We start from the raw sequence: 27516 nt of genomic DNA, 5'->3' as shown, positions 1-27516 counted from the left end.
CAGCAAAAGAATATATCCGATTCAGATGAAGAGCACAAACTAAAGACTAGAAGGTAAGGCTACCAGCAGGGTTTTGGTCTATAGAATTATACAAACAGACATATCATCTGCCTCCCTCTGGCTGCCTCATATGTGAGTCAGCAAGGCTAAACGATCTACCTCCATCTTCACTGTGCATTTTAACAACACTGTGCTGGCTTCCAATAATACTGCCTGATAAGCAAATAGAGAGAATCAATATGTTTACAGAGGTTTGTATCTGAAGATGTTACTCATTAGTTATTTTTCTTCAAAATGCTTATATTTAAAAGTTTTGCACAACACTTTCAGCATCATTAGCCAATTATACTCATGTATTGATTCACTACCTACTATGTGCCAAGTACAATTCTAGACACTTAGGAAACATCATTGAGTAAAATATACAGAGATCATTTAAGAGAACTTCCACAGAGCTTACGTTATACATTAAATCTTCTATTCTCTGTGGAATTTGACATGGCTGATTTATATCTCCTTCTTGAAACTATGTGTTCCATTGGCTTCTGCAATCTGATAGGATTCTGTTCTAATAGTCTCCAATTGTTTTTTCAGCCTTCTTCAGGGGCTCCTCCTATCATATCCTAATAGTCATAGATCCTAAGATTTGGCTCCTGGGCTCCTGCTTTATATAATTCATTCCTCAAAAAACTCATTCATTTCCTAAAACCCAATGATCACCTTTCTATATGTGGCCTCTTGATTTTATATTTCTCATTCAACCTCCCATATAATGACTCCCTATGCATACATATTTCTATTATGCAATCTCACACTTTCAACAAACAAGTTAATAACCTAGTCATCATCAACTACTTAAAATGGGTTTCCCTATGTTCTTTCATTTTCTATCAATGGCATCACCATTCTCTCAGTCATCTAGTCTCAATATCAATCCTCTTTTCCTAATAATCAAGGCCTATTCAGTATACCATTAAAATATCTCTCATATCCTTTACTTGCATTCCATTCCTGCAACTAGTTCCTCACCACTTCATATATGGATAACATTGTCCTAATTGATTTCTAGTCTTTCTATTTCCAACCTCTCATTCACACTACTTCTAGGTTAATTTCCATCACTTTCATTATGTTATCATCCTGAATCATGAATATTTAATAGTTTCCCATTGTCAATAAAATCTAAATCCCTCATCTTGACATTTATGGCTCTCCATAATCTGGCTTTAACTTATTTATCCAACTAATCTCTTGCTATTCACCAGTGCAAACTATTTACTCCAGATGGGATGATTTCCTTACTGTTTCTAAAGCACATGATGCTTATGTTAGCCACTAGGACTTTGCTCAGGATGGTCATCATGCTTGGAAAGCTTGGCAAGCATCCTGTTCACTTTTTTGTTCTACAAAATCCTATGTATGGTCAAGTCTCTCTTTCTGACAAATCCTTACAACTTTTGTCCCACATTCTATGTTTTTAGAAACTTGGTTATTATCTACTGTCTATGTCACTCAATTTGGCTCTTAGTCATATTTTTCCATATTTTGCTTTTTCATTGTCTCAGTTTTCTTATATTTAATAGAATTCTAGGCTACTTAACAGTAAGACAAGTTTCTTCATTTGTTAACCCCATTTTTTTAGTAGTCTACCACAACAGTTCTGAAACTCTTTGGTATTGGAACCCCTTTATAACTTTGAAAAATATTGAGGACCACAAAGAGATTTTGGTTTTTGTAGGTTATATTTCTTAATATTTACTATATTATAAATTACAACTATGACTTGTAAAAGTAATTATTCATGTAAATATAACAACAATAAATCAAATACATGTAAACAGAAATAACATGTTTATAAAAATAACTATTTTCTAAAACAAAGTAAAATCAATGAGAATAATGGCACTGTTTTATAATTTTGCAAATGTTTTTTATGGAGGACAGCATATTAGAAGACAGGTGGATTCTAATGTTTACTTCTGCATTCATTTCCTTGTGATATGTTTTTGGTTAAAGTATATGAAGAAAATCTAGGCTCAGGTAAATATATAGTTGGAAAATGGAAGAACATTTGAATAGTCTTTTAAGATAATTGTAGATATTATTCTTTGATACTATACCAAAATTTAACAGTGGCAGTTTCTTTAGTGCAAGGGGAAATCTGAATCTTTATTAATGAACTTTTGGGGCTTTGTTATATTAAAATCACTGGTCAGTCTTGTACTTTAAATGGATTTTTCCCCAGGCATGATTTTACAACATTATTCATTGATCATTTGACAAATATTGGTTCACTGAGTTATGCAAATCTTCCAAATTGTTACACATTTCATTATACAATATTCTAAAATTAGTTAACATCATGACTGGCTTCATCATAGAAGTCTATTAGTATTGGTAAACTCTCAAGCTCATGGTGGCAGATACGTGTTCCAAAATTCTAATTCTAAATTTTAACACTGGCAAGAAATACCAGTTGTTTTCCTTAAAGTCACAGGCTCACTTTATTTTTGAGAAAATCACTGCCAAATACTCAGTGACACAGAATAGCCATAGTTTGTCAGTGTTCCTTCAAGTAAAATTAGAATCCTATGTAAAAAGCTGCTAGTTCAGTTTGCAACTCAACCATGCAAATGCTTTACCTTAAGACTTGCATAGGAGGATGCTAGGCTTATTGAAGGATGAATACCATTATCCTTCAGTATGCATCAGAAGTGCTTTATGTGTTCTTCCCATTTGGTACACAGAACATTTAAAAATGTACATAAAGGTCAAAATGTAATAAACTAATAATAGTTACTGACTTATAAAAGACATCACCAAGAATGGCTTTTTTTCTTAACTGTGAGTGTGCAGCAGTAAAGAATGCAATTACTTGGAAGAGTCTGGCAATTCCTCAGATGACTAAACATAGAGTTACATATGATCCAGCATTTCCACTCCTAGGTATATTCTTAAGAGAAATAAAAACTTAAGCCCACATAAATTTCATAGTAGAATTATTCATAATAGCTAAAAGATGAAAAATTCCCAATATATATCAATCAATAAATGAATAAACAAAATATGGCATATCTAAACAAAATAAAGAATATAATTACTAACAAATATAATTTGGTGCCACTCTCTTAATTTCTGCCAAGGTACCAGTGGTTTTACCCACAATAACTTTTGCTCCATCAGTGAAAATGTCAACATGGTGAAAAAGACAAATAACATATTAGAATTAAATTGTTTTGACCTCTCAAACTCCCAGGAAGAATCTTGGGGAGTCCCCGGTATTCATGGACCACACTTAGAATCACTGGTCTACACTATGCCTGAAACTCTTTCCTCTTTTACCATTATCTTTGGTCACTTCACTGGTTTCTTATTGGGCTCAGACCGTTTCTCTTTGCATTGTAAATATACTATACGAGTGATATAATCCACATAAATGGTTTCAGCTACCACCTATAAACTAATAATGCTCCCAAATCTATATCTCTAGTGCAGACTTATCTCCTGACCCACAGATCTTTATTTCTTACTGATATCCTGGATACCTCCAAATTAATATGCCCACAATGTAATTAATCTTTTCTCCCAAATTTACTCCTGACCTTCTCATCTAGGGTATTGATACCTCTATTCATCCAGTCACTGAACCTAGAAATTTAGGGATCAGCCTGAACTCCTTCCTCTTCCTACTCATAAAATGGTCAACCCAGGCAACATCAATATATGATATAATACAATAGGGTGTTGCAGAGCCTAAGTCAAATAGGAGAATGTATGTTCCATGTAAGAGCATTCAGATTCAAATACTGTGTGGGCCAAACAAAACACATTTATTAGTTGCCAGTCTGTGACATTTAGTAACTAAAATACCTGTTTAATTTGTACCTTTCTTTTCATTTTTAGTGCCACTCTCCTAATTTAGATCCACCATCATCTTGCTTGGACTATTGCAAATAGCCTTATAACTGATCTCTCTGCCTCCATTTTTCACAAATTCTTTCCCCTTTCCACCCCATCCAGATTTATCTTTCAGGAAGCAAACGAAGTAGTCTTTCTAAAATGCAAATCTGGTCACATATTTGAAATACCAGCTTAAAATTCCAAAATAGTTCCTAATCACCTATTTAAAAATCCACATTCCTTAGCACAGTGTAAGTGTATAATCTGCACCTCCCAACTTATTACATCACCTTGGCTTTTCTCCGCTTTCCTATCCACACACCAAACTCCAGCCACCAAACTCATGAGTGGAGGCCAGACTTCTTAATAATTCTCATGTGTCAGGCACTGTTCTAAATTACATATATCAACTCATTTAATCTTCACAACCATATATGGTAGGTATCATTTCTAAGTCCTTTTTACAGATGAGGAGACTCAGACACAAAGCCATTGGGGGGTCATTGGGGGGTCACTGACAGTTTTTCCTGATTCAGGATTCTGTATCTTTGCAAACGCTATTCCCTCTGACTGAAATCCTTTTTGTTCTCTTTTCTAACAAACTTCCACCATCCTTCAAGACTCAGATCAAATATCATTCTTCAGCTACCTTCTCTGGCTACCTCCTTCCCGAGGTAAAGAAAGGTAGGTATTCCTTTCCACATTTAGAGCACAAAGTACATGTTAAAACTTACCAGAAATAGGCACCTGCCTAAAACTTAGCACAGCATAACTGTGGTTTACTAGTAGTATGTAGGCCTTGCTATAAGCAATATACTGTATCAAGAAGTACAAATTCTACTTTTTATGAAAGAGCCAGAGGAAGAAGGTGATGGTGAATCTGTTCTTGCTTTCCCTTTCTAACCCCACTCACCCCAAATCACCATCACATCCCTTTGGCAGATAGTCCTTTAGAGATGATCCAAGTAAAAGCCATAACTTCCACATGTTGAATAACCCCTATCTGGGGTCTTAAAATCTATGAGGCTTAAACCCACTTCATAATCCCTCAATAAGGTGATGCCTGTTTGGATAATTGGAACTGTCAAAATCAATAAGAAAAGTTTAAAAACAGTCATGACAAGCCACTCTGAAATGAAGAAGCGACTGTAAGTCACTGATTACTATGATTTTTACAGAGAAAGCTATATCGTCTTTCGTAAATTGAGCATTAAGGTATAAAAGCTCCTTATTCTCTAACACATTTAGAGTTTGAACACATGTAATCCGGCATCTTCTGCTAGGCAGGGATTTAATGAACATTTTGTGGGAACATCTGTTTGTTATTTATCTTTGTCTCATTTTACACATCAGCAAATCCCATTTTACCACCGGGACAGAATAAAAATCACCATTTCATTACACAGCGTTCATAATTTTAAACATCAACCAGGGGGAAGAGAAGCAATTGTCGGCACGGTATTCTACCTGATGTTACAAGGAAGAAGTACAAAGGTGAGGAAGTGCAGAGGGGAAATGATTAAATATATAAATCCCTTTAACACACACCTTGCCAACTGCTACTTGTTTTACTGTTCCAGCAACTGCTGAGATTTAAAAGCCACTCTATCTTTCTAGAAGGACATTCTTATTTTGCCCTCTTAAGCCCATTTTGCCCTTTTTCTGTGTGTTTTAAGAGAGAAACAACTATTTGGCTTACCAGGTATAGATCTTTGAATATCTAGGAAACAAGAGAGAGGGAGGGAAGGAGGGAGGGAGGGGGATGGGGGGGGAGAGAGAGAGAGAGAGAGAGCTGCTATATTTTCTTCAATGTTTCTATTCTATTGCATGAAGTCATTCAAATAGCATTTCTATATGCTTCCACTAGTCATTATGAGAAAGAGCCAGTATCAAGGCCATCAGGAATGACCACCAGTACCATGAGCTAAGGCTAGTGCAAAGAAGGGAAAGAATGCTGCCAATTTAGTCCAAGTGACTAAAGTCATTTCCGTATAACATACGCATCATAGTATCTACTTGTAAATTTTGCATGTTTTAAGTTAGATAGCAATATTGAGTGAAATCTTAATTATAACAGCAGCTAAAGGTGATTTTTCCCTAAATCCAAATATATTGTTCTATATGCCATGGAGAATAATAAAATAAGGAATATGAAACTCACAGTCCTTGCCTTAAAGAACTTGCAATCTTTTCCTCCCAACAGTCATTTGTAGTACACATAAATCACTAGTCTTGTATAAGGGGGAACAAGTTTGGCACATATAAACTCACTAAAGAACAGGAGAATATATAATGCCCAATCAAACATTAGATTGGGTAGTATAGACAATAAATACTGCTGCAGTTCAAAGAAGGGGAAAATCAATGTAGGCTAGTAAAAGAAGAGGAGGCTTTCTGTGATGTATAGGATTTGAGTCAGGTGAGTTGAATACAATTTAGAAAGGTGAAGGGCGAGGACAAACAATCAAATTAATTAATATTATGTGCCTTTATCCTATCCCAACACTAGAGTTCTTTCCCACAAAAGCATTTTGAAAGTCCCTCCCCATAATACCATCAAACAGGTAAGGAAAGAGATAAGAAGATGTACACATCTCCCTTACACCTTCTTTTCTAAGCCACCGAGGAACAGAAACCTCAGTTGGGAATCGATGTGGATATTTGAGGGTTAACCTCACCATGTGACATTTGTATCTTAAAAGAGGAGGTCATGAACCAATACAGACTCTCTACTTAGTTTAATTATGTGGAAACAGTATTTTTAAAGCTGGGCAAACCTCTTAGAAACTTGTTCTTCTATTTGTCCATTTTAGACAATGGTGTTCCTTCCCCACCCAATCTGCTAGAGCTTACAATATGCAGGATCACTGGGGGTAGCACATGCCTTTCCCTTTATGTGCAAAAACTACATTACCTCATTGGGCTCCTCACAGTTGATGGACACAGCAAACTGCTAATACTAGAAACCATCTGAGAAGTTGTTCTAAGTAAGTTTCTATTTTCTTCAGCATTAGTTTTGTTGTGTTTTATTTTGTAAGGCAAAAGCACTTATTAAGGTATAGGAACTCATTTAAGGTTGCTTAAAAAATCCTCATGGATGAAACAGTAGTCATTTTTATTTATCTCAGTGATTTTCAGCTAGGCTGGTATAGCACCCACTGAAGATCATATCGGAATCTTTGAGAAGTCCTTTTCAAACTATGTCTCCCTATCTCTAATATTGTATGTTTCTGCACAATGGCATCTCTCTTCTCTACTCGATTTCAGCATCAGCCTATATTTAATACTTACAAAGTATTACTTACCTTCATTCCTAATCTACCCCTGCATGGCAGATCATCAACCTAATGGAAGCAATGAAGGAAGGAAAGAAAAAGAAGGAAGCAAGAAAGACAATCCTAAGCAAAAGGAACAAAGCTGGAGGCATAATGCTACCTGACATCAAACTATACTACAAGGCTACACTAACCAAAACAGCAGGGCACTGGTACCAAAACAGATATATACACCAATGGAACAGAACAGAGGCCTCAAAAATAACACCACACATCTATAACCATCTGATCTTTGATAAACCTGACAAAAACAAGCCATGGGGAAAGGATTCCCTATTTAATAAACGGTGTTGGGAAAACTGGCTAGCCATATGCAGAAAACTGAAACTGGACCCCTTCCTTACACCTTATACAAAAATTAACTCAAGATAGACTAAAGACTTAAAGGTAAGACCTAAAACCATAAAAACCCTAGAAGAAAACCTAGGCAACACCATTCAGGACATAGGCATGGGGAAAGACTTCATGACTAAAACACCAAAAGCAATGGCAACAAAAGCCAAAATTGACAAATGGGATCTAATAAAACTAAGGAGCTTTTGTGCAGCAAAAAAAACTATCATCAGAGTGAACAGGCAACCTACAGAATGGGAGGAAATTTTTGCAATCTATCCATCTGACAAAGGGCTAATATCCAGAATCTACAAGGAACTTAAACAAATTTACAAGAAAAAAACAATCCCATCAAAAAGTGGGTGAAGTTTACGATCTGACACTTCTCAAAAGAAGACATTTATGCGGCCAACAAACATAGGAAAGAAAGCTCAATATCACTCGTCATTAGAGAAAGCCAAATGAAAACCACAATGAGATAACATCTCACACCAGTTAGAATGGCAATCATTAAAAAGTCGGGAAAGAACAAATGCTGGAGAGGATGTGGAGAAACAGGAACGCTTTTACACTGCTGGTGGGAGTGTAAATTAGTTCAATCATTGTGGAAGACAGTGTGGTGATTCCTCAAGGATCTAGAACTAGAAATACCATTTGACCCAGCAATCCCATTACTAGGTATATACCCAAAGGATTATAAATCATTCTACTATAAAGACACATGCACACATATGTTAATCGTGGCACCATTCACAATACCAAAGACTTGGAACCAACACAAATGCCCATCAATGATAGACTGGATAAAGAAAATGTGGCAGATATACACCATGGAATACCATGCAGCCATAAAAAAGGATGAGTTCATGTCTTTTGCAGGGACATGGATGAAGCTGGAAACCATCCTTCTCAGCAAACTAATACAAGAACAGAAAACCAAACACCACATGTGCTCACTCATAAGTGAGAGTTGAACAATAAGAACACATGGACACAGGAAGGGGAACATCACACACTGGGACCTGTCAGGGGGTGGGGGGCTAGGGGAGGAATAGCATTAGGAGAAATACCTAATGTAGATGACAGATTGATGGGTACAGCAAGCCACCATGGCACGTATATACCTATGTAACAAGCCTGCACGTTCTGCACATGTATCCCAGAACTTAAATTATAATAAAAAAAAAAGAAGAAGAAAGGTGAGGAAAATTTTTTAAAAGCTAGAGGCACATACAGTACCAGTTTTCTACTTGACTAAGCTTTCAAATCCTGATTGAATGCTCTTCATTCTTAAGGACTAGCTTTCTATTCTCCATACTCTAACTAATAAGTGTGCTAGGCTGTGTTTGTCATGTTCTAGAAAACCACTGGGTAAACACTTTGTTCCATCTGTAATTGGAAAACACGTGACCTGACACTTTTGACACCATCTGGGGGATAGAGCGTGAGGGAATTAGAAAGGTTCTGCAGAACAATTGACTCCTTGGTAGTAAAGAGTGTGAAGAAAGGGAAAAGCTAATAAGCCATCATTGCAGGGTTGGCAGCATAGATGATCACAACAGTGGAGGGGTATGGGTCAACTATGGAAATCATGTGGAACTACAGTTTGATAACCAAGAAGAAGCAAATGCAGAAACTAGTGCCAAGCAAGGGAATGAGATACAGAAGAAGGAAAGCAATGAAATAAAAGTTAATATCCTTTTCAGGTGGGAAGGCCAAATTCATCTGTAACTCCAAAATCTCAATAAGTTCATCTAAAAGGATGAAATGCCACAAAGCCTATTTGTAATATTCTATTCCATTATCAAAAGGTATCTTACTAGGATCCAAAAGAAAAAACAAAAAAAAACACACAAAAAAACCACATATACACACATACTTGTGTACCTACATGCATATGCACATATCTGCATGCAAGGATTAAAACAGAAACATGCAGAGACATACACACAGCCACTCCCCACCCACACAGACACTAACACCAACACATGCATGCCCCCCTCAACACACACACACACAAACATACGCAAGTATGCTCACTCCAGGATGGGTCTGAGTAAAAAGAAACCATCTCTGACCTAGATAATTTTCTCCTTCAACTTGTTGTTCTTGGCTTCTTCACTCAGGAATAATCCCAATCAAATGCAAGAAGTGTGTGAGTCACTAAACAGGGCACTTAATTTTGGTTGTCTTATATTACATATTTATACCATGGAGATTCTGGCTCCTTTTTAAAAAGTAGTTTTAAACGGTATAGGTTTGGTTCTGAAGTGGTGTTACTGGTGAGAAAGGGTACAGGAAAACTATGTACAGAGTCACTTCTCATGGGATCTTATTCTAAGTGAGGTGTATGCCTTTTAAAAATCAGTCACTCTCTATAAATTCAAAGTAATTCCTTTTGAAATCTAAGCTGGCCTTTTTTTTTTTTTTTTTTTTGCAGAAATTGACACACTGATTCCAAAATACATATACAAATACAAGAAACCCAGAATAACCAAAACAATCTTAAAGAAGAGCAAAGTTGGAGGACTCTCATTTTCTGAGATCAAAAGAGTGTGGTACTGACACAAGGGCAGGCATATAGACAAAACAGTGTGGTACCGACGTAAGGGCAGGCATATAGATAAAAGGTATAAAATTGAGTGTTCAAAAATAAACACTTATATTTACCTTCAATTAATTTTTGACAAGCATGCCAAGACCATGCAAAGAGAAAAGTGGTTTTGCAAACAAATGATGCAGGGACATTTGGATATCCACATAAATAATACAGTTGGATCCCTGCCTCACGTCATATACAACAATGAACTAAAATTGGATCATAGGCCTATACGTAAGAGCTAAACTTTAAAATTCTTAGAAGAAAACATGAGAGTTAATCTTCATGACCTTGAATTAAGCAATGGTTTCTTATTATGATACCCAAACAGAAACCACAAAAGAAAAAAATGGATAACTGGGCTTTATCAAAATTAGAAATGTTTTCAGACAAATGGTATCATCATAAAAGTGAAAAGAAGGCCTACAGAATGGTAGAAAGTATTTTCAAAACCACAATAAGACACCATTTCACACCTATTAGTATAAAATAAAAAGAAAGGCAGAAAATAATAAGTGTTCACAAGATTGTGGACAAACTGGAACCCTTATTTAATGCTGGTAGGACTGTAATATTGTGTAGCCATTTTAGAAAACGTTTTTGCCACCTCCTCAAAAAGTTAAACATAGAGTTATCATATGACCCAGGTATATATGCCTAGGTATATATATACCCAAGAGTAATGAACACACATGTCCACATGAAAACTTACACATTAATGCTCATAGCAGCATTACTGACAGTAGTCAAAAATGGAAATAACCCAAATGATGACTAGATAAACAAAATGTGCTATGTCCATACAGTGGAATATTACCCAAACATAAAATGGAGTGAAATACTGATTAGTGAAATTAACACAGATTAACCTTGAAATCATTATGCTAAGTGAAAGAAGCCAGATGAAAAAGGCCACATATTTCATGATTCCATTCATATGGAATGTCCAGAATAGGCAAATCTATATAGAGAGAGTAGATTAGTAGTTGCCCAGCGCTGGGAGTTGGAGGAAGGGAGTATAGGAAATTGGGAGTTAATGGCTAAGGAGATCTGGGTTTACTTATTTTGGGGGTAACAAAAATGTTCTAAAATTAGATTTTTGGTGAGGGTTGCAAGACCCTGTGAATAAAGATCACTAAATTATATACTTAAAATGAGTAAATTGTATGATATGTAAGCCATACATCAATGAAGCTGTTAATAACAACAGTCACTCAGGGAGCACATGATGATTGTTTTCCAACATTTGAAGGGCTACCAGTTGCTTGGCATAGCAGCAAGGGGTAAGTAGAATCAAGGTCACCACACTACATAACTCCTCAATTTATTTTGTAGGTTGTGTGGATGGTACTATGTCTAAGAGTAGGAGCTGAATAGAGGCTGAAAAGAGAGAGATTTTGGCTTATTTATGCAAACATTCAATAACTGGAGCTATTCAAAAACCAGATTTCCTACCATATAGTAGAGAGTGTCAAATTATTGGAAGTATCTAAGCATAAATTGGATTGACCACTTGAGGATGGAGTAGATATAGGTAATAGATTATGTATGAAAGGGAGTGAGGGAAAATGACTTGGTAACCTTTAAGGTTTCTTACAACCATAAAATTCTTTTAAAATGCTTATATTACAAAATCCTTCTGAACTTTTATCTGTAAACTTCCCTTTTCTCCTTCTTAGTAATTTTCTCATTAGCTAGAAATAAATGAGTACTTACCTATTCCCACTACAGTCATAAGTCCCAGTAGTGACTTCCTTATGAAATAATAAAACTTGATGCTGTGGTTTAAGCCATTTCTAATATTTATATGCTGTTTCTGGCTCAATCATTTAGCAATGGGCACAACTACTGGATTGCTCTTTCCTTAGTCTGCAGCTTTAAGGGTAGCATTTCATAAATGTTAGTAAGACTAACATCCTACATTGTACTTAACACTGATAATAGTTCATGAATACAAACCATTCTGTACTCTTATCTCCTTCCTCCCTCTTCTGTCCTTTCCCCAGATATGGAATAGGCAGGCTGTTGATTTTTACAAGTTGCTTCCAAAGCTCCTGAATGAATCATTTGGCTGAGGGTTTTAAATATTTTGGCTTAAGTCCACGAATGCCATAAGAAACTGGCACTCCATTTTGCAATGCTTTTCTCTCTGTCAATAACTTTAACTTGGGATCATAAAGGGAAAGCATTTGGCAGGTGGTCCATTATGATCTAGATTTAAAACCTCGTGGGGAGTCGTCTACTCCATTTTACACTTTACTGGGAATGATTTGATACTGAAAAGAGAGAAGTACAGATACTATGAGAAAAGCTGTTTATCCATTACCTGTTTCACAACAGCAAGGGGCAGTTTACTATCCTGGGAGGGGCAGCTTATCAATAGTGCCCTGAGGATCAGAAATGGCTAAACAGCTTCAAATACCTCCCTCACTGGATTGGTCAAGTACAGGCAACACAATATAGTAGGTGCTAGCTAAGTAGTGCTGGCTGACTTATTCCAGCTCATTGACATGTCAAAAATCTCCAATGGAAAACATCTGCAATGAAATTGTACTCATTGTCCAGCTAGTACACCAGAGCCTTACTATAAATCCCAACCTCAGTGTTCATGCCTTGGAACTGTGTTCTAATGTTCTAACATAGCCCTTCTGTTACTTCCAGTAATAAATCCATGTGGAGATGGTCCAAGAAGGGCATTGCCTTAGATCATATTCCATGTTAGAGTGAGGTTCTTCTCTACAGCTTGTGCTTCATCTGGCCTTAATGTGAGGCCAGCCAAATAAATGTTCTGGAGAGTTTGCTTCTGGGTGGGGTTTCCTTTTATTTTAACTAGCTGTTAATATTTGACAAAACAATTATGTCCTTTTCACTTTGATTCCTTCAAACCATTTCTTCTCAGACCATTTCTTTCCCTTCTTGTTAAATGCCTCACAAAGCCCATGGGTAGGGCACTCAGGGAATACTAGTTGAGATGGAGAGAGATACTACTGGAATTCCAGGCTTATCCCTCCAGTGGTCATATTTCTGCCTGTGCTTATACCTTTTTCCTTGAGACTATGCTCTTTATTGCTCACTCCACTCAAAAGAGCCGTGACTGCCAATATTCACGAACTACTCAAGCGGTCTTTATCATATTTACTTTGTGTTCTACCATCATAAACCACTCTCCCTAGATTCCTTAAGCATTTCAATTGCCCTTTTCCATTTCAAGCATCTCAGTTCCAGAGAATGGAAACTTGGGCATAGTCTTACTACCAATTAAAAAGGGATTCTCACTACTATGCTCCAAGATATTTGTCCATATCCATGTCAGTTACTCAAAACCATACTGGCTTTTAAAATGCTGTATCACATTGCACACTCTTAATATAGTTTACTATCCCCTGTCACTTGCAGATGTATAAAAGCATGAATCAAAATTACTTTTGATGATATTTTATATTTGTTTGATATTTATAACCAAGACAAAATGTAAAATGCCACCCAAAAAACCTTTCCAGAATAGTCTGACTTACTTGCAGCTTATTGCCATTTTTATTAAATATGGATTGTCACAATTATTTTACGTTCCTCATATTCCTTACCACAAATTGAGGTGAATGCAGATTGTACAACTTCCAATGAATAAGCTGGGCAAATTTCCATGACTCAGCAGAGTGTGTAAGGCTTGTGGTTCTTTGCAGTTCCTGTTCCACCTCCAAATCTATGGGCAAGGTTTGGGAAAATGTCAACCATGTTTGGCAGCAAGAGTTAGCAGTCTCTTAGACTGCAGGGCAAGGGAGTGGCAATAAGTAGAGTGCATAAAGAAACTAAAGAAGGCTTTCTTTACAACCTCTTAGTCAGAAGCTCTCTTAAAACACATCCCAATTCCTGTTTGATAGACAGCTAGCACAGGAAGTGTTTCCTTTACATTTTCCCATTTTATGCAGATCTGGGATTTTTATGAGGGAACATCCTAGCACTGATAACCTCTCTTCTCTTTTCCCTTCTCCCTTTCTCTCCCTCCCTCCCTCCCTTCCTCCCTCCCTCCCTCCCATCTTATCTCTTCAACACCCATATCCACAGAGAAATAGAGTAAGAGAATAGGTAACCATTCATAATTATGTGTATAAGTAAAAAGCAACAGCAATGCAGGCTTTCTAGGAGCAGTGTTTCTGGAGACAGAGCCTTAGACAAGTTAGTGGTGTATATATAGTCTCGGCTAAGAAGAACTTCTTCTTTATCATTTATTGAGAGTACTAACAAGGATTAAATAAAATAATTTATGTAAATATCTTAGCATAGTCCTATAGCATACCTTTAAAACATATTTCCCTTCTTCTCTACTCTGGTTTAAATTAGGAAGGATCCTGATCAGAGTGAACTTTTTTTTACTGAAAGCAGAAATATCTGGTTTCCTAAACAAAGTAAAAATGTCACTGAAAATTGTAGATGTAGTCTGGGGGAAGGGAGGGGCAAGAGGTTAAAATTTTCCTTTAGATCCAAATGGGTTTTCTTTTTACACATTTCTCAAAACTGTAGCTGCGATACTGTCTCTTTAGTCCTCAAAACAAAAGAACCTATTTGCAGAGTGTTCCAGGGTGGCCCTGAGAGGCACTTTGAAACACCCGTTTTGAACTCCTCTAGGCAGTTCAGTGAGGTTGGATACAACAATGAATTCTGGGAGTGAGTTTGAATGGTACAAAAAAGCAGGGGAGGATGCCTGCTGTCCGTTAAAAACAGAAAACAGAGCCACAGAGCCAAAGAAAGTGAAGAATGGAAAGAGAAAGAAGGGAATTTCAGGATGTGCTAAAAATTTTAACAATTGAAAAGTATACAAAGAACTGGGATCTAGGCAACAGAGGGCAGGTCCAACAGGCATAATTACTTACCATATAGTTTCCACAGACAACAATAGTCAAGGACTTTACCCCATCCATGTATTTTTTTCCCCAATACTTTAGATTCTGACACTGGGTTCTATTTAAAGCCACCAAGTACAACTAATATACTTGATGAACTCTACACAATAATAAAACATAAAAGGACCTAAATGTATATCTCTTTATGTACAGACTACATTCCATTTCTGATCAAATTCTTCCAAAGTGTTAATGCTATTTTAAATAACAAAATAGTCCTGAAAGGAATATACTACTGGTTCAAAAAAGATTTATTCGAGGAAGAAATGGAAGCTGAAAAGTTGTGAGTCATGAGTGGCTAAGGGGTTGAACAATCCAAAAGAAAAGAGTGAAAGGGACTATGAGAGCTAAAATGTATAAAAGTGTCTATGACATAAACGTTGAAGGTAGGAGCTCTTTCTTCTGATTAACTCAATTTTCTTATTCCTAGCTCAGAAATCAGGACTTAACAGCCACCCCTCAACAGCAAGCCAATATGAGAAAAACAGTACTGATGAGAAATGAAGAGTGTAGCTCGCATTTAAATTTAGTTGAGATCATAATTTGTCAAATCCCTTCTGAGGATAACTCACTTTAAGCTGTTTTTAAAATTTAAATTATCCATAAAACGAAATGCTTGTCCTGTATGTAAAAGGAAACAACATTCCAGTTTGATTTCCTGTTGATACAATTATCACTGTGGCCATCTAGACCTGTAAGAGAATTACTACTTCTAGATAGCCAAACCTTCTTGAGCAGCACTGACGGTACTACATCCAGTAGCCACATGTGATTATTTAAATATCAATTTAATTAAACTTAATAAAACAAAAAAAAATCAGTTCCTCAGTTGAAGTAGCCACATTTCAATGCTCAGTAGCCACATGTGGCTAGTGGATACTGTGTTAGATAGTAAAGATACAGAATACTTCATCATCTTACACAGTTCTATCAGGCAGCACTGGGTTAGATACCAGGAAACTAAGACTTTCAGTGTTCGAACAAAATATTCAAACCATTTTAAGAATAGTTTTTCCACAATGTAATTAATATGAATATCCATAGAGAATATGGATCAGAATTTAGCATTTTATTTTTGCCTTTGAACAGTGGTTCTCAAAAGTCATTCATACAGAAGAATTATCTGGGGAGTCTGCTAAATGCAGATCACTCAGAGTGATTCAGTAGGTCTGGGACGGGGATTCAGAAATCTACATTTTACACATATCTTAGGTAATGCTGTCACAGGTAATTCCTAAACCACATTTTGAGAAACACTGTGATTATGCATCAAAAATTCCAATTATCACTTTACATATACCAATTTATTTTCTTGAATGGTATTAAATATGTAGGCAAGCCCTTATTGCTATACAAAAGTGCAAAATGTTCCAAAAAGGCAAAAGACAGCTTTCAAAGTATAGTAGATCTGAGCAACGATGAGTATAGAAAATAAAAAATTAAGAAGGTACTTGCACTAGAAAACAAACAAACAAACAAACAAACTTTTGAATGGAATATTCCAGAATACCTACGCAAAGCAGAAGCAATCTAGCCATTCAGCTTCAGAAACTCAGGCTTCGGAACAGCTCCAAACCTTTAGCTAGCAGAAGAGGAGAAAAACCTCTGGTGGTGCAGCTGCTGAAGGTCTGAATACTGCATGCGAGTGCTGTGTGCAAGAACCAGGCTATGTGCTAAGAGACAAGTGAAATATGGTCATGACTTCAAGAACTCAGTCTATTGGGGGAAGACAGACCAAAAATAAATATTAAATACAGTAGCAGGTGTAATTTGAGTGGAATCTTAAATACTGAGCAGCTCTAGGATTGCTGGAGATAAGGAAGGATGGCAATTGAAATGTAGAGAACAGTATGGAAAGGCACAGGAGCCTGAAAATTTGGAGTGTACCTATGACCCAGAAGTGGTCTAGAGTGGCAGGTAAATAAGATATAGAGAGTGTTGTGTAGTGGAAGATAAGAGTGTAAGGGAATTCTGAGTGCCTGGGACAAGGCTATGGATGGCCCTGAATGTCTATTTGGAAAAAAAAAAAGGCAAAATCCTTTAGAGGATGTTTAAGGAGAGGAGTGATAGGATAAGATCTGCATTTAGGAAGAACATTCTAACAATTAGGCATAAAATGGAGTCAGGAGAGAGTAGACACAGAGAAGATGTGCGATGTTTGGCCATTTGGCTGCATAGAAGAAAAATTACACTTTGGCTGTCAATGTTTCTTGTTGCAAAAAGCTGAGAATGGAGAGAGAAGCAACAGATTATGAAAGAGATCTTAAAAACAAAGCTGAAAATCTGAAGAAAGAACATGAGTAGCAGCAATGTTTAGAAATTCCTGGGGATGCAATGTTTCCCTTGACTCTGTCAGTAAAGACTACCAACGATGGGGGTCAGAAAGAAAGTAAAAAATTTTAATAGTCTGGTCAGCAGACAGCTCTACACTGTCTAGGACTTTTGAAGTCATGAACAATGGGATATCTGCTCCAGGTAGCACACAGGTGGGCAAACAGCTTCTTTAATAAAGAGTCCCTAAAGACATACAGCATATTCCACAGTGGTTAAGAGCATTGGCTCTGAAGACAAACTTGCCATCCAATATTGATTCTTGCTACTTAGTAATTGTGTGACGTGGTAGGCTGGATACTTAAACTCTGTATCTGTTTTTCTAACCTTAAAATGGAAGTACTACTGCCTACCTAATTGCATTGCTGTGAGGGTTGATGGGTTCATACATATAAGGTATCTATAACATGACCTGGCACAGAGTAAGCTTTCAATAAATGTTAGCTTTTTTTTTTTTTTTTGAGATGGAGTTTCACTCTTGTTGCCCAGGATGGAGTGCAATGGCATGGTCTCGGCTCACTGCAACCTCCGCCTCTCGAGTTCAAGCGTTTCTCCTGCTTCAGGCTCCTGAGTACCTGGAATTACAGGCACGCACCACCGTGCCCGGCTAATTTTTGTATTTCTAGTAGAGACAGGGTTTTGCCACATTGGCCACACTGGACTCGAACTCCTGACCTCAAGTTATCCAGCCCCCTCAGCCTCCCAAAGTGCTGGGATTACAGGCATGAGCCACTGCGCCTGGCCAAATGTTAGCTATTCTTACTATTGTGTTTATATATGGCTGGGGAGACACACATTCAACTGTATTATGCTCAATAATGTCAATCAGTATAGTTTAGCAGCCCAAGGGGCATTTGCAGTACACTATCCTACATAAATAGCATGCCTTAATTATTGTATTATTCATAATAAGCATATTAAGTCCTTTTTGGAAAAAGGCAAATATGAATAAATTTTCAAATTTGTTAATATTCTTGGTGATCCCCTTAAATAAGCTAGTGCAAGCTGGCTCTAGCACACCATGGACTGGTTTATATTAACCTTTATATTCCCCGTCCATGAGACCTGCCCTTCACTCCTCTAAAACATGCTCATAGGTGTACCAAAGAGGAAAATCCATCAGACGACTCAACTTCAGCTCCCTGAACAACCAGAACCTACAAATCTTCCTCTTGAATTTTTCTTGGCCTCAAACAAGACAGGGAAAAAGTAACTATTTTGTAGATGAAAGACTTTTTCTTTTGCCCATAAGAAAATGTCATTTCTTTAAAAGCCCTAATAAATTCTTTTTCATTTATATTCAGAGTGCCTATTCCTAGAAAAAGGAACAGAGTGAGGGATGTTAGCCAGAGCTTCCAACTACACAGGACATTTGCCACCTGAAACCAACTTTAATATGGAACTTCCAATTTCATGCCTAGTTTGCCCAGTTCTCCTTCCTCTAATCCTGATCTGTTCCCTGAAGTTCCCACCTGTATTTTTTAAGTGTCAAATTCATTTAATTTTAAAGAATGATAAAAGGGCTTTATATCATCCTCCTCTCTTTTTTGCCAGAAGGAAATATTACAAGGACAGATTTACTTTAAGATATGTTAAAATATAAAGATATCATCTTAGATAAGGGTAAATTCCAATTAAATGGTATCTGAGATAATATATTCATTACCACCTTAAAGTCTCATAAACAGATTATAACAATACTTGCTCTATCTCTGGCCCATTTTCTTATCAACATTCTCAAATGTTCATTGTCAAATGCTGAAGAAGAGTTGTCTATGGCATGAACATCCAGTCATTAATCTAGTACATGGGACAGTCTCTAATAAATTCAGATATAAAAATTGCCCTTTCAAGAATGTTTACTGAAGGGGTTTTAAAGAAAGTTTTACCAGAGAGCTTGTATGAGCTATTCAAGTATTTGGGTTCATTTGCTGAATTGATAATGCGGCTTTAAATAGTATTCCTTCTTCAGTGGGACAAAAAACATTTTTTCCCTTAAAACTAATGAATTTAAAATTGAGAAACCATTTGGAAATTTTAAAAGATAAGAATGCTTATCTACGAGAGAGAGAGAGAGAGAGAAAGAGAGACAGAGAGACACAGAGACAGAGACGGAAAGAAAGAAAAGTGTGAACCTGAATTAGCTGTATATTTTTTCTGCTGATCTGGACAAAATACTCAAATTTCAAAAACATACAGCACTTCACATTCATAGTCAGTATAATCTTAAAATATACATACTTGCATGGAAACAATCTTGTAAGTTCATCCAGTATAAGAATAAAAACAAACTAGCTTGTTTAGAAGAGAAAATACTCCACACTAACCTTTTGGAATAGACAACATTTTATCTTTTAACTTCATCCAGTACGATAAAAACAAACCAGCTTGTTTAAAAAAGAAAATACTCCATATTAACCTTTTGGAATAGACATTTTGCTTCCCTAAAATTTCACAAAGCTCTACTTTCATTCATATTGATGTACACATTAATCAAAACACTAGTGTTTTTTATACATCTGTAAAATTAATCTTGAAGTCACACACATATTCAGATAAATGCTGGATTAAAAATAGTTTTGAAAACATCTCTAGCATCCTATCCAAGAATACATTTTTTAGTAAATGACCAAATTTATCCTCCTTCTCTAGTAGCATAAGTCACATTTACCTGGCACCCATCAACCGAGAGGCAGCCTGATATCAGAGAGGAAAAAGCACAGATTCTTTAATCAGATAATGTAACCTGTAAGTTTAGGCTGCATTTAGATGGAGACCTCAGGCCAGTTACTCATTCTGAGTCTCAGTTTTCTTACCTATAAAATGGAGATCATATCATCACTGACCTCACACTTACTGAGAATGATCTAAGAAAGTATATAGTAAATCACTGTCTAAATGTTTTATACCACATCCACTATGATTCAGTAACCAACAACTATACTGTAATTGTAATTTTTAATAGAGTAAAACCATTAAGGAATTAAACATGTATTCACTATTAGCATACAAATAAAATACAGTCATAAAAGCCACCTAGTTAGATTTGAAGTTATTCATTAGGTCACTGTGGAATTGAGAGCTGGCAAGAAGATAATGTCATTTTTAAAATGTAAACATTTTTATTAGCAGAGAGTTCTTCCCAGATATAGTAATTCCAGTAGCATAACAAAGTCCAGCATTTTTCATTGCCAGAAACTTAAACCAGTAACACAGGTCCATGAGAAACCTCTATTTATTGAATAAAGCAATATTTTCCATTTAAATCTATTTAATTTTGTAGTGGAGAAAATAAGACAGTCTCTGATTTTAACCATAAGAAAAAAACCTCAACAACTTCTCACATTAAAATGTACAGAGATGGCTCTTCTAGAGTCAAGCATGCATTGGAGTGTAGAGAAAACATCCAGCAAGCACAAGTTTCCAACACTTAGCAGAACAAACCAACCAATACTCGAAGAAGAAACTGAAGCTATAAATTCAAATAAATGGGCTGCAGGGAGACTACACAAACCTGCTGTTGCTTTAATTGCAGACAATTCAATTCAGCAGCTGTTGGTCCAGGCACTAAGGTTCACTGTATGCTCTTCAACGTAACCTTGAAATATTGTCACTCACTCACTTCTCCACATCATCTGCATGCTGTCCAATTAATGAGGAGCGAAATCAACTGTCAAACCACGCATCAAAATAGAACATGATCTTTTAGCTGTTAAGCGCAGGAGCACAATATTTTAAGAATAATAAAGCAACAATGGAGATGAAAGTCCTTGACAACAAATGATACTCAAACTTATCAAAACAACGTGGTTGTAGGAACTAAGCTTCTGTTTTGTGCAGCAAGAAAGTGAAACTTTCTCAGGGCTTTTCATTTGCAAGGGACCTTTCTGTCTAACTGCTGTGTAAGAAGCCTTTCAAAAAATATTCGCCCATACCTGATCAGAATCTTCTTCATCATTATGGGCCATTATGTTTCTGAAAGCTTAAGAGAATACTTAAGAAACACTTTTGATCCAAAGATATTTTACAATACAGATGGTTTGGAGCTCATATTTGTAGCTTTGCCGTTTCCAGCACTTTTTTTTTCTATCAGGAGAATAAACAAACAACAATAATATATAATGTTCATCAACTTGAGTTCAGTAATGAAACATAACTAAATTTACCAAACAGATGTGTCCTGGAATGCTTCCTATTTGAAGTTTCCCTACTCTTAAGTATATCCCAAATCTATACAACCAATTAACAAATACAGGAGTTAATAAACTCAAGAGAAACATAACACACTAAGTGTTTAAAAATTGCTTTTTGCTTCCAAAGCACCGTCTTCTGTGCAAACACTCTAAGCTAAATCACATACTACCAGTTGCAGACATAAGACTTGAGAAATTCAATACAAGAATACAGCAGAGAAGCGTGCACAATTAAGGGATCGGGACTACCAGTTTAACAGAAAACGCAGATCTTATACAGCAATCTGCTACAAACATTATAGCTAGGGGCAGGCATGTTTTATGCAGCTATTTTGTTTAGCTCATTAGAACCCTATTTGTCCTTCAGTACAGTTGAACTGAAGGAAAAATAAAAGAAAGAAATGCACTTTGAAACAAAGGGGAAATTCAGATAAAACAAAACATACTATACCTGTATACTGTACCAGGAACATTGTGACACTCTTCAGGGAACTGTTTCACGTTGTATCCTATCGTGAGTTATTCTCTCCTTACCCTCTTCTCTCCACAAGAAGAAAAGCCAAAGCACCCCAAATCCCCACTACACCCTATCCCTAACCCACCCACCCCATTGAGGGAAAAGAAAAATAGCTATAATTCAGCTTAGATCCGACGCTTCTGTTTAGCTCAGCTCCAGCCGAGCAACTGAGCTTTAGCAACGGAGCATAGGGAGGAGGATTCTGATGCCAGTAGCACTTCCATCCACTTCACTTACACAAAAGCAGGCAGTGGAAAATCCAGGAGCCTTGAAGACAAGGGCTGGAACTGGCTTTTATGAATTGCTATTACTGCATGTGTCACCATCCATCTCCAATGACGGACACTTATAGGCTGAATTGGGAGTGGAGGGGGTGGGGTGGAGGAGGTTGGAGAGCAGGTGGAGAAGCAATTAGCAGTATGTTCATTGGAGAATTCGTTCGGGATTTCATACATCAGTGCCTAAAGAAACAGCATGCAGTTGACAAATCAGAACTTTACGATTTGCATGCCTTGGAAGAAATCTTAGCTCACAGCTCCGAACAAAATAATGTTTGCCCACTCTTATAGGGCACAGAAAGTCACCCCTTCGCTTTTTCTTTCCTCTGGCTACCCTTATTCCTGAGAAATCAACATTCAGAATGAATATTTGCTAATTTTCCCTAAAGAATTGTATTTAAAAGGCTGGAAGCAAAGGAAGTATAAAGAAATTAAATTCTATTGAACATGACATATCTTAACACAAAGGCAAGAAGCTAATTATTTTAAGCCAAATTTTCATCCCTAGTCCCATTCCCCAAGTGCAGCTTTCACACTTATAATCAGTGGATCACACAACTTTTGTCCATATATTTAACACTGAAAAACAAATCTATGTCTACATAAAAACAGTTCAGTTAAAATAAAGGTGAAATGCCAAGAGCTATGTGCAGGACCCACTTCATAGGTGACTTAAAAAAGGACTTTACATGTAAGTGCTTCAGTTTTGCTCATCCACTAAACTAAAGCTCATTTTTAGACGAATTTTAAAATTAATCACAGGTAGGAACAAAAAGGAGACAGTGTCTCTGGAAGGAAACATGATACAACCAAAGGAGCACTGGGGTCGGGTATCAGGAAACCTGGGTTCAGCTTCCAGTTCTACAACTTTCTAACTATGTGACTCTGGACAAGTCACTTAATTTCTTTGAGCCTAAGTTCCCTTTATTTGTTAACTGAAGAGAATAGTACCTATCCTGACTGTTTCACAGGATTGCTGTGAAGAGCTAATGAGATAATAGGTATGAAAACCCTTTAGTAAACTGTAAAGGGCTATACAATTGTATGGGATTATTACTACCATGCCCTAAACAAATCTTGCCTTAATGATTGAAGTGAGGTACCTCTATCACATAAGGCAAATAAAAAGAAAGAACCAATATAATTTCATAAAACACTGTTCAATTCTTACAATTTTTAAATTAGACGGAATCGTTGTTTGCTCTTAAAATTCCACAGCAGGGAACTTTTTTCAGAAAATTTTAAAATAATACATCAAAAGTTTATTAAAGAGACTGGATCCCTCTAAATTCTCTTTTTCCTTTCTGGAAAGTCAGTTCATTTTTCTTCATATGGTCTAGTATTATGTCCCATCTAGAATGCAAACTACTAGATAATGAGCATCTCTTTTTGTTCAAGCTTTCTATTTGTCTGTTATATCCTCATCATTGCCCAGTGTGTTGGGGTAGGATTCAAGGTGATTAACTAAATCTAAATCCACAAGGTAAAAATCCAAAGTCATGCCTTATGAGGCTCCAAGCTGCCTTGATACTATATATACAGTGACCAGCTGGCTTCAGCTGGGACACAATTTTAGCACATAAAGTCCTGGGGTGGCCACACCTGGGGCACTAAATGATCCAGGCAATGTTTGGGGATCTTTGGTTCGGCCAAATCCCACATGTCCTGATTTCCATCTGTATGGTGGTTCCCAAGTGTGTGTTTGTCCACATGAACCAAATCTGAAGCGGCCAAAAGAAAGGTGGGGGATAGAGAAGAGATATCAGATGTCAGCTCCTCTTGGCCCATCCAGTGCTATCTGTGCCCTCAAACAAGTGCCCATCATACTTCTTGTAAGAAGAAAGAAAACTTTCTCTAATTGCCCCTGTAAACGTCATTGCTACTACTGAAGATGCCAGTATAATACATATCCAAAATCTATGTTAAACCAATTGGAAAAATGATAATATTAATCACATAACAGGTAATTGGTAGCTAAGAGCAAGTGAGCCGCTGAAAGGGGGAAGGGGAGGAGAAAAAGACAAGAGAGGAGAAGGAGGGAAAAAGAGGGGAGGGGTGGAGAAAAGAGAAAATGAATCTAAAGTGAGAGCTTTCTAATCAGAAACATACTTGCTGAAATCATCCGAAATCTCACCTACTATAATAAAAAGTGCTTGTCTTTTGAGGTATTGGGAGTGGCCCCCTGACCATCAAAGCTGTAATCCTAGCCTTCCAACTGCTTAGAGAAACAGTCAAGAGCCTGAAAAGGTACTGACAGCCCTAGCACCAGATCTCACTTTCCTCTGCCATTCGGAAAGTCAGGCAGGTGGGATACAATTCTCCAGAGGCCTCATCCCTGTTACCCTCCACCACAGCCTCACTGGCAGCATGGCTGGCCACTAAGGAAGGTGTCAGTCCAATTTCAGGTTCAGCAAAGGAGGCTTGCCTGAGACTTCAAAAACCACATTGGTAAGAAAGGAACAAAGGCTGTATTTCAGAATCGGACTGTTCTGCCTTTGGGCATTGCAACTAAACTCCACAAATTTAAGCTTGAAATTCATATCCCCCAAGTTCCTCAGAAGGGCCATTCAAAGTAAAGGGAAAGGAACAGGAAAGATGAATTTTTTTTTTTGTTAGCTTCTTTCTGACAGTCAAAAAATGAGGAACAGGACTGACAGAGTGTCCCAAAAGGCAATGAGGTGGGAGGCAGCAGTTTCAACCCAGATTAGCAAGAAGGGCAATGAAAGCATCAGAGCATCCTTATAAAAACAAACAACCACACCAAAAACCATTGCACTGTTTCCATTATCCCGATTTCAAGTTCCAGAATGTAAGCACTAATGGTTCCCTAAACCACCCAAGCTCCTCCTCGGCAGCCGTCACCAAGCCTGATTGATCTTTTCAAATGAATTTCCGTCACTAGCCAACCCAGATTCTGAGTATTTTCGTCAAAAACAAAAGTCCCAGTGGAAGATTTCAAAGAACCAAGAACTTGAACTAAACCATGAACTTAAACAGGAAGAGACAACACTAATTTGCTAACCTCCAAACAAAACAGAAATGGTAACAGTTTGAAAGCAACAAAAACTAGCAAGCTGATTTGAACCAGAACAAAGTTTCATGTTTTCTGAATCGATCAAACTTGCACCAAACCCTAAGAGTCTAATCAGTTCAAGCTCCTGCAAAGAACACACAGCAAGGCTTGGTTTCACCTGTCTGAAAGCCGACAAGGGAACCACAGAATGAACACTGGATAAGGAGTCAGAAGAACTGACATCTCCTAATTTTCTTCACTGTTTGATCTTGGTTAAGTCACTTCTACTCTCTTAGCCTCAGCTTGCTTGCCATGAAATTACCAGGCTGGGATCGCCAATATCCCAGGTTTAATAGTCTATGCCAACTGTGGAATTTAGTCTAGTGATGAAACAGATAAAGTCACAATTTAGCCTTAATCTGCAGGAGGCAGAGAGATGGACCATCCCAACTCTCTTAAGGATTCATGTTTCTAGCTTATTTTGAAATATACTTGGCCAGGCATGGTGGCTCACACCAATAATCCTAGCACTTTGCGAGGCCCAGGTGGGAGGATCACTTAACCTCAGGAGTTCAAGACTAGCCTGGGCAAGATAGTGAGACCCCACCTCTTAAATAAATAAATAAATAAATAAATAAATAAATAAATAAAAATTTAAAAAGTTTTTTTTTAAAGAAATACACTTAAGAGTTGGTAACTGTCCCTGTTCAGCCTCAGAAATAACCTAATACTCTTTTTCAGAATGTCTCTCCTCAAAAAAATGTTTCAGGAATAGTTTGCTTTCCTCAAGTGAAAGCTACAGATGAGTTGTGTCGTCCAATAAAAGGAAGAGGGAAGAAATGACAGTGATCTAGTATAGGCTGAGCCCCTATTGCATGTCAGACATGGCAAATTTTACATAATTTTCTTAACCAATCTTCACAATACAACGCTATATGGTTTTTGTGGTTGTTGTTGCTTTGGTTTTTTTTGTTTTGAGACAGGGTCTTGCTCTGTCATGCAGGCTGGAGTGCAGTGACACAATCATAGCTCACTGTAACCTTGAACTCCTGGGCTCAAGTAATCCTCCTATAGTAGACACTTTTATCCTCACTTTATAGGCAAGGAAACTAAGGCTTACTGATGCTAAGTGACTTGCTTACAGTACTTGACTGGTACTGGGATTCAAACTCAGGCAATTTGAATCCATTACTATGACAATATCCTAAGAATTAAAGGAATAGTTCTTAATTCACTGATTCGATTGGGTTTGCTTAGTGAATAAATTACATGCTGATTCAAAACAGTGAAAGTAAATTTCCTTGCATTTATACTGGGTTGACATTTTTTTTTTAAATTTCATTTGACAGTTTGGTATAACGGTTAGGACATCTGGGCTCTGGAGTCAGGCAGACCTGAATTTCTTGAATTCTGTCTTATGGACAAGATACTTAACCATGCTGTGTCTCAAATTTTCTTATCTGAAAAATGGGGAGGAAGTAGTCCCTACCTTGTCAGGCTGTTGGAAAGTGTCAGTGACCTGATAGCATCTTGCATAGTACTTGGCACAAAAAGACAACTCAGTAAAGATAGATGAGAGCTATCCTTGTATTCATAAGCAATACAAGAAAGGAAAGGTTATAAAGAAAAATGAAACTGGGATTCACTGAATTTAAGTGCTCTTTGGTTATAGCACAGATATAGTTTGGAAGGTTTTCAGTGGTCCACCCACATTCTCCAAAACTAACCTGCATCTTATGGCAAATCAGCATATTCGTGAAGCAACATGAATACATTAATTGGGGTTTCCTAAAGAGTAGCAAGGAAACTTGTCATGTGCTCTGCTTAGCAGCAGTTGTCCCTAGTTTCCTGGAACCCATTCTTTTAAAGAAAAAGCTCGAAAGTAGCATATAGCACTGCTGGAAGTACCAGGCAGGTAAAGGCATCCTGCTTCCCCCCAATTCTTTCCCATTCATCTGTGGTCCACTTCTCAGATTCCCTTCTGTCCTTCCCCAGTTTATTCTGGTTTTATCAGGATTCTTCCTCTGGCACTAGCTCTGTTTCTGCTCATCAGCATCAAGTAGTGTCTATGGAATGTGCACCTGGTATGATACTAGGTGAAATAGAAGGTCATCCA

General features: G+C 37.2%; 1 protein-coding gene across 9 annotated transcripts in view; it reads right to left on the bottom strand.

Moving 5' to 3' along the window:
- Positions 1-27516, bottom strand: part of ENOX2 (ecto-NOX disulfide-thiol exchanger 2) — a 285986-nt gene that overhangs the window by 247911 nt on the left and 10559 nt on the right. For 2 of the 9 annotated variants that reach the window (XM_007992691.3, XM_073013399.1), the window contains exon 1: positions 22044-22172. The exons of 4 other annotated variants lie outside the window; for them this stretch is intronic. In XM_007992691.3, the coding sequence (XP_007990882.1) occupies positions 22044-22065 (22 nt within the window). In that variant the 5' untranslated portion in view covers positions 22066-22172. Of the gene's footprint in view, positions 1-20913; positions 21042-22043; positions 22175-27516 lie in introns of those variants that run through there. 3 more of the 9 variants (XM_073013401.1, XM_073013400.1, XM_037989131.2) reach the window with 3 other exon arrangements.

This window comes from Chlorocebus sabaeus, chromosome X (assembly GCF_047675955.1).
Source record: "Chlorocebus sabaeus isolate Y175 chromosome X, mChlSab1.0.hap1, whole genome shotgun sequence".
Lineage (NCBI taxonomy): Eukaryota > Metazoa > Chordata > Mammalia > Primates > Cercopithecidae > Chlorocebus > Chlorocebus sabaeus.
Note: the sequence above shows the minus strand (reverse complement) of the source record. Positions and strands in the feature narration are given on the sequence as shown.